This window comes from Egretta garzetta, unplaced genomic scaffold (genome assembly GCF_000687185.1).
Source record: "Egretta garzetta isolate BGI_Z169 unplaced genomic scaffold, ASM68718v1 scaffold25, whole genome shotgun sequence".
Taxonomy (NCBI): domain Eukaryota; kingdom Metazoa; phylum Chordata; class Aves; order Pelecaniformes; family Ardeidae; genus Egretta; species Egretta garzetta.
In genome coordinates, this window is record NW_009259800.1 from 617,502 (window position 1) to 630,973 (window position 13,472).

At 39.9% G+C, this 13,472-nt stretch overlaps 1 protein-coding gene across 2 annotated transcripts in view; it reads left to right on the plus strand.

The window, feature by feature from the left end:
- Nucleotides 1-6,275, plus strand: part of ADGRD1 (adhesion G protein-coupled receptor D1) — a 156,546-nt gene extending 150,271 nt beyond the window's left edge. For both annotated transcript variants that reach the window (XM_035895375.1, XM_009639838.2), the window contains 4 exons: nt 1,373-1,499; nt 2,730-2,771; nt 5,417-5,509; nt 6,180-6,275. In XM_035895375.1, coding sequence (XP_035751268.1) covers nt 1,373-1,499; nt 2,730-2,771; nt 5,417-5,509; nt 6,180-6,275 — 358 coding nt within the window. The remainder of the gene's footprint in view (nt 1-1,372; nt 1,500-2,729; nt 2,772-5,416; nt 5,510-6,179) is intronic.
- Nucleotides 6,276-13,472: the final 7,197 nt, after the last annotated feature.

The window sequence follows — 13,472 nt, forward strand, 5'->3', positions numbered from 1 at the left end:
ACTCAACAGGGCTATTACTACTACGCTCTTGAAGTCAATATTGCAGGGTATACGCAGACACAAAAGCACAATTCTTTAGAGCAATTCATTAGCATGAATCAGGGATGATGCTTTGAGGGCTTCATAAGGAGAAAACAATTGTGTGGGATAAGCAATAATCTTTGTGAGTTAAAATTCGTCAGCTGTAGCTGTCTTTCTTGGAAGTGGCTGAGTAGTGTTCGGTGGCAGAGAACGATACTAGCAATGTTTACATCAAAGCAGAAAGTGGGTGCAGGAATTGACAGTGCCTCTTCTACGGGGTCCTGAGTGCTCTGTGAGGTTGGGCTGCCCTCGAGCCCTGTTGCAGATGAAGGAAATGAGCTCCTTGTAGAAAGGGCATGGTTCTTTGGTCTTTAATGTAGAAGGCTATGAATACACTGAAGAGACGTAACTGGGATCTTACAATTCTAAACACCATGCCTTTGTTTTCTCTGTGATTCCCTTCATTTACTCTTTATATAAAATTTGGTCCGCAGAATTTAGCTGCTGCAGAAAACTTTCTGTGATCATGTAAGTCTCTGGTATACCACAATTTCTTTTCAACTGCTACTAAAACAAACATATTGTACATAGCTTATTAAGGCAACCTCCCCAAATCCCTCTTATTTTCTCAGTTCTATTAGCTTTTCAGCTGTCATATCACCTTTTATTGAAATTCTGCTAAGTACTCCAAGTTAAGCAGAGTGAACATATATCAGTAGGGACCTCCAAGAAACACAGGCTATTTCAATATTTGGCATATGTTTCTCTGAATCGACTCTGAACAAAGCAGGGTGGTACCAGAATAATACTGCGGTGTTAGAGGATCTACATTTTGCAGAGGTGCATTGTGTTTCTTCCCATTTGTGGTGATTAAAAATCCCAAGTCACTTTCTATAAGAGAAATATCATGTTGTCTTGACTCAAATATAGTGCTGAGCAAATGTATTTCGGTTATACTATGCAGTAGTTTTAGTTTTTCCATGTGATGCTGCCTTCGTCCTCAGTTTCTGCCCTCTGTTTTTGACTCTTACACTTGACTCCTCACGGGCAAAGTGATGATACTTCCCTAACAACTGAAGATGCGGCTGCTGTAGTTATGGGACCATCTCACCATCTCTTCTCCTGCACCCTCAGTTACTGACTCTCAGTCTGTATTTATCCCATGTGATACCGAAGTTCTGCTACCCCCATTTTCATGGTTGAGGAATGAGTGATTGATAGACTTGACCATTAAAAGAGTTTTATGGCAAAGAGAGCCATACACACACTGCCTTGCTTAAACTCCCTGGTGTGGGGGCTGAAATTTGTTTAACTGTCTCATCACATTTCCTATTTTTGTTTTCTCTTTCAGACTAACAGCTAAAGCCGTCGCTGTTCTCTTACCAATCTTGGGAAGCTCATGGATTTTTGGGATTTTGGCTGTCAATGCCCATGCATTAGTATTTCAGTATATATTTGCTGTTTTCAATTCACTACAAGTAAGTACCTGGTGGGAAAGTTTATGGCTACCAAACTGCTGCTGAGATCCAATAAATGGATCATTAGTAATGTTTTCACATGCTTGTGTTTATTGGATTTTTTTTCTACGCTCCTTCCTCTGACTTTTAAGTTTGTGCCAACCATACAGTGCTGGCAATTGTTTAGTTTCTGTATGAACAGAGCTTTTAGCACGCTCCTTAGTGTTTCCAGTAGCAATAATTAAATAAATGGGACAGTGAGCTTGAGAAATGAAATTCATTCTTCCAGCACCATGTACCACAGGCAAGATTCTTTAGCAGAAATACCAGAACAATTTTGCAATGTCAGTTTGAGGCTTCATTACTGTGACTAAATGAAAGCAAACAGAAGTTTGTGGGAACGGTGCGGCACAAGGAGAAAAGTGGAGCTCTTCTGCATGCTGCAGAAACCAGCATGTGACTCTTGTGTGCAGCCAATTAGATCCTCGTCTTATTAAGCCACCAATCCAGAAAAATAGCTCTGTCCAAGAAGGAATGTAAGCATCTGCTTAGCTTTAAGTGGATGTTTCAGTAGAGATATAAATCTATAGGTGCGTTATAATTCTTTCCCGAATAATGATTACAAAGAGGAAGAAAAAATGAACTCCTGTAAATCCCTTATTGCCTCAGGAACAAATACCACTATGGTCACAAAAAGAGTTCAACAGAAAGTTGAAAAGTTCCAATTTTCATCCCAAATAAAACCCCATTATTTTTGGCTAAATAGCCCCCAAAAGAAAATAAAATTATTTGGGGAAGGAAAGGGGATGGGACTTTTTCACTTTCCATTGGACAAAAAGCCCAAAGATAGCAAAATTCTTTTGTGAAAATTTTTCTAATGCTAATACCTTGGTTTTCTAATGTGAAAAATATTGATCTGGTGTTTCCCAAAGAGCATTTCCTTCTGCCTTTATCTGTGCAAGTGCAGACAAAAAGTTCTCTTGTTCTCATGAAAACAGAATTTCTGCTTTTTGGTCAGATTTCTGTTTCAGCACCCCAAAGTTTAGGAGGTGCAGTTTTGCAGGAAAAGGGCCAGACAAGCCTCATAGTAACCTAATACTGCGGGTTTCTCCAGTTTCACATGGGGCACAATTTGGCCCACTCTTCGATATTGATAGATCTCTAGCTACTCAATACCTGCTTTACCCAGTACTGTGAGAAATACATTATTGTATGTCAGTCTTCACCCTTCTCCCTCTTACCTGTTTTCAGGGATTTTTCATGTTCCTGTTTCACTGTCTTCTGAACTCGGAGGTATGTAACCAAATGGTGTTAACAAACGTGGTGTTGCCAAATTCAAGTACCATGAGTATAAAACAAGAAAATGCTTTCTCCATTATCGTTGCCTGCTATGCCACTGTTTTCTTTTTTCTTTCAATTAATACATGACTGTTAGTGACTTTGTGACTTGCGGCATTTTGATCCATGCTTGGCATTTATTTTATTTAACATAAGAAAGGTTTTAAAAAAAAAAAACCCAAACATAAGAGCAGGCAGCTCAAGATTGAGGGAAGAAGCACTCCTGAGGGCTGGAGGGGCTGAGCAGGGCATGGGCTGTGCTGCTAAGGGAGGATGGTAAATGGTGGGAGCAGGACTTGCTCTGGCAGTCCCCATCGGGGCACCTCTGGCTTTGCTACATCTGCAGTTCCAGAGAGGAAAATAAATAATATTCTCAGCAAAACATACTTTTGGAAGTTGCTCGTGCAATCCTTAATGGGAAACCAAACAGAGTAGAACATATTCCAGGTATTTTTCTTGGCACGAATTTCAGGTTTTCACAGTGGTCAAAGAGGCATCTTTCTGCATAAGGATGTCTTAGAGCAACTGGGGCAAAGCCAAGGCAAGGGTGATGCAAATGGGGCATGTGGAGACCATCTTTGCTTGCAGCACCTCTCCTCTCATGGCAGGTAGCAGAAAATGTTTGGCATCATGTATTACTTATAACGAAAGTTTCTTATGAAAACCACTTTCAGCAGGCTGACAGGGGGTACTGCTCACACCCACATAGCTTTGGTTCTCCCATAGCTCTTCTGGATGCTGCTAAATAGCTCTGCCCCATAGCCTGCTGCTTCTTCCTATGCAACAGTAGCACTCCAGCTCTTCTGTGGAGATGTTATTATTTATTAATGTTTTCCAACATATTCAGTCTCAGAGCATTGATATGATCTTTGCTACAATCAGTTTGGAGAGTCAGTACTGACTGTGAAACTCTTGATCTTTATTGAAATCAACTAAAGTTAAGCAGGCAGGTTAAAGGTAAGGAGGAAAAATATTTCTTTATTCTGCTCTCCCCCAGGCTCAGAAAGCTTTCTTCCTGCTGTCAAGCTTCAAATGCCTTACATCAAATACAAATATTTGAATTGTTGCCATTTTTCCAGGAACCTCATGAGCAATTAAATTCAGAAACTTTTCAGAATTTGTTTCCTAAAAACCAGCTCATATATAGCTAATGTGAACTGCCATTTTTGGAGAGCAAGTCTTACTGGCTCCATCGCATTCTGTGCATCTTTAAATACTTCAGCTAAACTGCGGGAATTCTTCTTGAGAATTTCATTCTCACCATAGAATTAAAACTCAGATACTGTAAGGTGAAATCTGCAGATATTTCCAAGTGGCTGGGTAAAAAAGAGCACTTTATTCCCAGTGTGCCTGGACAAGAGATGCATGCTCATTATACAGAAGCACAGGAGAGAGGCTTTGCCAGGGACCTGAGCAGCCTCTTCCGCAGCACACGGCCAGCGCACCAGCGTCACCCCAACAGCTCAGTCATCGAAGCCCTTCGGCCTCCCTTGACAACCTGGCTCTGTGCCTCGCTAGCCTCACCATTGCTGCTCCTAAATTGTAGTTTTCATCTTTCTTACAGCAGTTTGAGCTTCTTATTTCCTGTTTTAGCAACTAGGTTTATGAAGAGTAGGCAATTCCTTTCCTCTCCACAGGAAAGGGAAGACTGCAAGACTTACCCTGTCTTCCCCCTGCCTCCTCTTTTGATTTTGGGGGTTGGACTAGATGACCTCTAGGGGTCCCTTCCAACCCAAAACATTCTATGATTAAATAACCTGAGCTTCTCATAACGTGCGTTTGCTTGACCTGTGATCATCCTCACTGATCTCTTCAGGGCTGGATCCTCCAGATGGTCCCTGTTTTTCCTGGGATGCTGGACACAGTACTGTCACGGAGGCCATGCTGGTGTAGAATAGGGAGGAGGGATGACTTTGTGTGTTTTGCAGACTATGCTCCTCCTGACAAGATGGTCTTTATCACAGCATCATAACACTGGTCAATCACTTCCAGCCAGTAAGCCTTGATAGAGGGTCAGCTGTGCCCCCTCCCAGCTTCTTGTGCCCCTGGCAGAGCAGGGGAAGCTGAAGAAGTCCTTGCCTAGTGTAAGCCCTGCTCAGCAATAACTAAACCATTTCTGTGTTATCAACATTCTTCTAGTACTAAATCCAAAGCACAGCACTATGCCAGCTACTAGGACAAAAATGAACTCTATCCTAGCCGAAACCAGGAGATATGCCTATATGTGCTGCAGTTTTGGGGTTTTTGATTTTATTATTTTTTATTCTTAGCAAGATGAATGGTAATACAGTCATATCTTGGACATCTAGGAGGACGGGATAACTGAGATAACAGGATCATGTTGCCAATGAAATGAGACATAAGTGAAGTTATACAAAGCTTTGTATTTAAAGTATGGGTACTAGAAAAGTAAAGTTACATTTTAAAATAAGATCATAAATATAAAGAAAAATGTAGGGGTGGATTGTTTGTTGGTTTTTAGTACAGTGACGTTAATGTGGAGGAAGAATAATGGGGAAATGATTGTAGGCTGCGCCTGTGAAAATAGACACAACTTTTTCAAAAGAAATCTTCTATTTGGTTTCATTTTTTTCCTGAAGGTTAGAGCTGCCTTTAAGCACAAAACCAAGGTCTGGTCCCTTACCAGTAGTTCGACTCGCAACATCAATGTAAAACCCTTCAATTCAGACATTGTGAGTATTCCACCTTTCTTTTTTTTTTTCCCTATTGTGCTTGAAAGTGTTCCACGTTAAATTCTGTTAGAAAGAACAGGACACAAGAAGGCATGTGGGTGGTTTTAGTACCAAACCTAATGCATGGTGTGGACAGGTGGAATCAGCAAGTATTAAGTTGCAGCTGCAATATCTGTTTTGAAAGCAAAGGACAAAATTCTACTTTCTGGTAAACTATCAAATAAAAGTAAACAAAGGTTTATGACCTCTGGAGTGTGGTTCAATGAGACTCTTCCCACCAATTGTACTGGACTTCTTATTATGCATTCAAGCAGCATTTTGGCAATGTATTTGTCTGATGATGATGAGATTTTGATAGGTCACTTTTACATTTAAGCCTGAGGAATAAAATCTGAATATGATTTTCTAGCTCTCCTTAAATAGTCTTGAGGTGAAAGACATTTGTTTTTACAATGAACCAGACTTCTGAGTGATAGGTACTATTAAGTGATTGCTGCCAATCTCCTTAGATCCTGGCAATAACTGTTTAAAAATCCTTTATAGCATATGCTCTCAAGACACCGTGACAAGGCTGTAATGTAAATAGATGCTTTCAAGCTTTTATTTCATCCAGACAAGAGTGATTTAGCAAAATAAACAAATCTATTTTCAATATTATTTTGTTTTCTAGATGACTGGGAACAGGCCAGGCACAACCCCCACGAAGCTGAATACCTGGGATAAAAGCACCAATTCAGCCAACCGCATTGATTTATCAGCAGTCTGACAGTAATACCAGCTTCTCAGTGAAAACCAAGCCATAGATTCAGGACCTCTGACACAGTGTCCACCAGTTTTTTCTCACTGTTAGTGCCAGTAGAAAACTGCTTTTTTAATCACTGCCTGAAAAATTGGAAATTGCCATATTGTTTTGTTGAGTAAATAGCCCTTATCCGCTCGCCTTCGAAACTGTAACACGTTCTACCACTTGGCTATTAGCAATATCTGTAAAAATAACCAGCACAAGTATACACTGGATGGTTTTGTCAGCAATGATGAAAACACTAGGTACGCAAAAAGGGCTTAGTGCTATCTGAATCATTCCAGCTCCCAGAACTGAGGAAAGGCAACATAGCTCTGGAAAGATGGATTTTTATGCTCTAAAATGAAATGCTTCCCATTGTGATGTTGTAATGGGGCTATTTTGGTATTGCTGTGCACTCTCTGTTTACATTTATTACCTTACAGAATCCAATTATTGAAGTGAAGCTTATTCAAAATACATAGTGTGGTCGTTCATTTAAATGCTACAAGGAAGCCAGGACTTGAGGGAGAAGCACGTTCCAGCTGCTCAGCTCCCAGCATGGGCATAGAATTAGCAAAGCTAATACACACATGTGTCTCTATGCTCATAAACAGCGTATGTAACATGTAATCCTTCTGTACGTGGCCTATTAGTATTTTAGATATTCCTGTTTACATCGTATCTATAAAAGACAGAAAAGGCTAAGGTCATCCTATAGCAGTCCACAGCGTTTCTGTCACTGATTTGTGTCTGCTGACATATCGCAATACAAAGCATTTGTATTGCTTTGCTGGAAGCTTTTGGATGCAATCAACAACTGTCCATCAAGTGCATTTCGCAAATGCGCTGTAGCTTTGTAGCTTTTGGAAATCAAAACCTGGCACTGTGACTTATCTTTCTCTTTTTACTGGTCAAATTGAGACACTGAATTCCAACCACAAAAATGTAACGCAATGATATACTGTGAAGGCAGCCAGACTACAAATAAGTCTATGTATTGTTACCTACAGACATCTTTTAAATAGGTCTCTGCAGAGTCTTTTGTGGTTTTTAAACTCTGCTCAGCACTTAATAGCTTCTGCTTTAGTACTGCTATGAAGTATCTTTAAGGACGAAGAAACACTGTAATTTTTCTTTTGACCAGTGTTCTCTAGGTTCTCAGAAGTGATGTCTGGAGCACAGGGGGGTGCAATCGTGGCCGTGCCAGTGAGGCACCTTTCCAGCTGGGGGTAGAGCAGACTGTAAGCCCCAGAGGTGCTCAGAGCCCCTAAATATGTGTCTTGCGCTAGGATTTACTCAGCAGCCAGGGTCTCCAGAGCCACTTCCAAAGATGAGGCCCCCTTTGCAGAATGTCCTTGCAGCCATGTGTTCATATCCCCAGCTCTCCCTTGTTTACAGCAGCTGTGTCCCTAACACACCAGGCATACTGGTTTGCAGGAATTACCAAGGAAATCAGCTTTCCTAATACACTGGGCTATCAAAATCCTACAAAAGGAAGGAAATATGCAGTTTTCAATCTCATTTTTTGCTAAGAGGTTTTGTGTTGGTTGGGGTTTTTTTTCTTAATTAAAGGTTTGTATCTTCAGCAGCTCAGACCATTTCTGGTACCAGTGAATCTAGCAAGATATCTGCTATTGATTTCCAAGAGAAAAGGTATTTGCACCCTAATGTGTAGGGTGGAAATTGTTTATTGGATAGTAAATTTGTGAAGAAGAAACTAAAAGTAAATTGCTCTTTAGGGAACAGGAGACATTCATCAATTAGGACTGAATGCAGTGAATTTTTTCAGCCAAAAGAAATGGAGTTGAAAGTTTAGAAAACATCAATGCGTTTCATTTTTGATTGATCCAAAGCAAATTTACTCCATGTTTTCGTCTTTCACTAAGAAAAAATGATCTGTTTCAGTTTGGATCAATCTTTCCCTGTGCCCTCTCCCCTTCCTGGCCCAGACTTGTTGATAAGGTCACCAACCTGAAACCCCACAGCCCACCCAAGTTTGTCTGTGGCTACAAATTAAAACATTCTACAGAAATTATCTTTCTTAGTTTCACCAGGCAGATGCTGGATTTATGCAGCTGGAGCAGAGCAGAATGCGACATACTGCATATCACACATATACATGCATGAAATATATAGGCTTCTACTCTTGTGTTTCCTATTGCTAAGTAACTCAAGTTGTTGACAGCTAACTCGAAAGGGCAGGTCAGTAAAAGCTAAAGCTTTAAATGGCTATGCCTTTATTTTGGCTTTTGTGTATGGTTTTTTCCTAGCCTTTTCTACATTGGACTGTCTTACAGCTGTACAAAGGTATGGGCTTTTCTTGGCCTGAGAATGACTCTTTTTTTCTCTTCCCCCCCCCCCCCCCCCCCAGAAGACACAGCAGAAGGAGCCCTTGGAATGTATGGAAGAGATTGTAACAGGACAGTACTGTGATAACAGAGTTCAGTGTTTGTATTGTGTGCAGACAACATATTTAAGCATATTTTTTTTATACTGGAGCATGTGGGGTTTTGTTGTGGGTTTTGGTTTTTTTGGTTGTTTTGGTTTGTTTAGTTGTTTTTGGTTGTTTTTTTTACACTGTGACCATGGATATAGATTGAAACCCTCCTTGATTGTTTCTCTTTTAATCATTGTATTATAGCACAAATGGTTCTAGGAATGAACCAGAGGACATATAAAAGCCCCCCTTTTTTTTTTCAAATCTTAGGTTTTAAGACTATTCCCTTCTACACAGTTTTCATTGCCTGCATTTCCTCCTGTGCTGATGTATATTGGTCACCTATGTCACCACCCAAGGTCCGTTTGAAAAAAACATGCCATGTACAAATGGCAGTAGTATAAAGGGCCAAATCTGTTTTTCATCCAGGTATACTGTATTTTAAAATTGTTCACCAAAAATAGTAAGACAAAAACATTTTGGTTTTATACTTTAGAATGTGACATAGATGTACTATATATTGAGGGAGCATTTATTATCCTGTATCTACTGAGATTCAGTGTGGATAACCTGCATCCCATGCTTTAACTTTTGAACGTTACTTCTGATGAAGCAGTTTATCTTGTTGTTTATGTCACATGAGGTTAGGAGCTACAACACTGTATTTATAATACTAGATTGGGGATGGGGTTTCTTCTGGTTTTGATAAACTAATGAAAACCCACAAAGTATAAATATGTGTTCCATTGCCAACTAAATCCATTCTTTTTGTTTGATTCAGTGTACTGTTGTTGTTACTGAATGCAGCAAATGTACTGAATAAGAAATGCTCAAATGAATCTTTAAACAATCTCTTCCTGTCCTCAGTCTTTTGAAGCCTGAAAATCTTTCAGTTTATTTATGGGCTTGTATATAGCAGCTCTTGCAATATTTTTTTCAGGACAGCATCATTTTGTCAATGGTATGAAATCTTAATTGAATGAGATGTGAGTTTTAAAATAGGTAATATAGCAAGAATGACTTTGCCAGTAAGTAGTAAAATAATTTAGTTTTGTTGGTTTTCTTTTCCCAAATAAATAAGAAATCTTAATTTCCTAAAAGAACTTTGTTCAAATTATTCTTTTGACATGAGTTATAAACAACAGCGTAACAATTATGGCTCCCTATGAGTACTATTGTGATTAAACAAGCAGAGCTTTTCTCATATGAGAAGCCCTACTCGATGCATCAGGTGTGCCTAAGTCATGCACAGAGAATGTTTTTTATTAAAGTTTACACCCACAGAATACACTGGGGAAAGTAAATTCCTCCCCTTTAAGAAAGGAGCCTATTTTATGAAGCAGGTCCTGCAGATTATTTCTTCCAACCCAACTATTCCAGCAACCTGATCAAGGTCAGTTCCTAGGTGAAAAAAATTACATTCATGGTATGACAAACAGATTCTGTCTCAGACTTAGAGGGGAAAGTCACAGAATCACACAGAATCACAGAATGGCAAGGGTTGGGAGGGACCTCAGGAGATCATCTAGTCCAACCCTCCTGCAGGTTCACCTAGAGCATGTTACACAGGACATCATCCAGGCGGGCTTTGAATATCTCCAGAGAAGGAGACTCCACCAGGTCATTCTACCAGGGCTCAGAACATAGCATTGTGTGTGACATACACACGCACACGTGCTTATATTTAGATACACACATATTTTACATCTATAAAAACATGTAGATTAAAAAAATATAGATACATCTTTCAGAAGTCCCTTCCCATAACCACACCTGCACCTTCCTCTCTGCTTTTTTCTGTGGTTGGGGACAGAGAATTTGCTGGATGGGAGGAGAGGGTTGCACATGCAACAATTAAGTTTTCCATGGCAGTTTGCACTCCCCTGCAGCCAAGTAACTGTAGCAACCATCAACTGCCACCAACTATCCATGTTTTGGATGCCTGGGAGCATAGGCATGGTCAGAAAAAAAAAAGATGATTCAGAAATGCCAAGGGTTTTGTCACTGCTCTGCTGTTACCCTGCTGCGTGAGCAGGTACCTTTTCCTGACTATGTGTTTATCCCATCAGTGAAATGCAGACGATGATACCATCCTCTTTGTTAAGTGCTTTGAAATTCACAGTTGCCAAACAGAGCATTTATTATCAATCAAATACTAATGCTACACCATAATTTTGGTCCTTTCACCTGTTGCTGGCTCCAGCGCTGAGGACAAAAGCATTGTAGGGCCTGGCCCCCAACCTGCGCCCTGTTCCTCCAGCTGCTGCGGTACATATTTATGCTCTACAATGCCCTGCTACAATGGAAAGCATCTGTGAATTGCTACAGCATTAGGACAGAGATTTCTCCACTTTTTTCTGACAGATGTCCTTCTTACTGTGGCTGTGGAGTCTAAAAGAGAGATGGGAGCATGCTTCCATGTGAAGCAGGGCCACCTGCCACGTACGTGGCGCCAGCGCAAAAGCCAGGACTGACTTTGCTGATGTTCCAGAGCTGCATCAAATGGGTGGGTCCCTGCAGGACAGCCAGCTTGTGGCCTTTCCAGCAGCAACAGGTCTTCTGGGGTTTAGTACAGCCAGTGCAGAAAACCAGCACAAGGTTCAGGCTTCACTTCAGCGGCTCAGAGACCAAAACTTTGGCTTTAGGACTAGCATCACACTATAGCAGGGCAATGGGTCATAATGAAGTGCATTATAAAAATTGTCTTTTTTTTTTTTAAACTAATGCATATTGTATTCAAACTTTATTACTACTACACTTTCATCTGACAATGATAATGTAAATCCAGCAATGTTATATTGCAAAGAACAAATAGCTCGAAAAGCTTATCATCATAGGGGTGCAATCCTGTAGATGACATGTTTTCAAGGTTAACGCTAGCTCTATTATGATTAATAGGCTGCCAGCTGCCTCCTCTATGTTGCATAGCTGTGTAGATGTGGTGGGAAGTTAAATAGCAGGGGAATTATGTGATGAAGAATAACTAGAGCAATTATATCCTGAAAAATTAAAGATTGGAATTTAGATGAGAAAGGTGTTTCATCATCTTTCAATACCCAATACAAAGAAAGCTTCCTCCCTTTGTATCCCTCTAAATCATGTAGCAAGACACACATAAAAGAATGCTTTCTTGCTATTTATTTTGTGAAATGTAGAGGGTATTTTTAACATTTATCATTCATGACAGAATAATAAATTAGATAATTTTGGCACTGGTTTACATCATGTTTGCCTTTAAAAATATTTTCATTATATCTATGTTATGCTTGGATGACTCAGTGTGGTATGTCATGGATAGTTACTGCTATAATTGCCCTTGTTCACACAATTTTCTTTCTCAATAATCCCATATGTTCTTGGAATTCAGAGGCCATATTTCATCTTGTCAAGGGTGATTACAATACTAACTGTGCCACTGACAGCATATTCACCAGGTGCTGACACATGACAGAAATATTGAGTCAAAAGCGTGGCTTTTAGGCATTGTTCAGTGCATCTTTGCCAAACAGCTCCCTTGACCAGCTGTTAATTTGCTAAGGGTAATTCCCAATAGAGCAGTTTCAGGCTGGCTAATTTACCTATACCAAAAGCAACTGAAATTTTCTCTCCCCATGTTATTTTCTGTGGTTACTGTACAAAAGCAGGCTTGACTGGGCGTTGCATGTGTGCCTTTAAGCATGCTCCAAGCTAAAGCATTTGCTTATCTCTACTTAGGAACATGCAATAACGCATAAACCAGTTCAAGCCAAAAGAAAGAAAAAGTTGAAGCAAAATGAGCAACTCTGTGACAGCAAAAGCCTTAGGTTTTAGTTTGTGCTGATAATATTCTGGAGGAAAATGCACACCAAAACATAATTTTTTACCCTCCCTATGTGTCTCAAGTTAAGCAGCAAAGATCAAATGCTCCTTGGAAAATCTGGGCCTTATATACTAGGATTTTTGACAACTTAAAATTCATATTATGTTGACTGTAGCATGATTCCTTCTGGCATTTTTGTTTCAGATTCTTCACAGGTCAACTAAATGGGAGCATGTCTTCTCACTTAGCCAGTCATGTATCACTAATTTGTCATATTTTACCATCTCCAAAAGAATAAAAAAAAAAAAAAGGAGGGGGCTATGTGAGCATGTGTTCATAAAGGAAAAAGGGCAAAGCTCAGTCCTCGTACCGACCCATGGGACTTTCACACGCTCTGCTGATGACTGCGTGGGAGGCTTCAGGAACTGAGGCTTAGCATCTGTGAATCTTTGCACAGACAACTTTCTGCAGCAGCAGCAAACGACGTAATTATATAATAAATAAAAAAAAAAAAGCCTGTAGACTATGTTTCACAATGGCTAAACTGAATACTGTGCATTTAGATTGTATATTATGCATTAAAATCTCAGCGGTGCAGTCAATACACTGCAAGTTTACATATCAACCCTATGATGTGGGGATATTTTTCAGTCTTATGTTTTTATATGCCTAAAAGGCTGCTCAGTATTGCCTACTAGTAACAGCAAGTCAACACACAGCATGCAAAAGGTCTTCCAGAATTAGTTCTTAAAAACCAGACTATCCATTATTTGGTGATGTTATAAATAATTTCTTATACCTTCAAACTAAGGGGATAGCAGCACTAGTAGCTGATTATCACCTGGCAAAAAATTAGTTTAATGTTGGGAACACTCTAAGCAGCTTCCCTGAGCCTTTACTACTAATCTGTTGTTAGGAAGAGCATTCAATCACAATCTGAAAA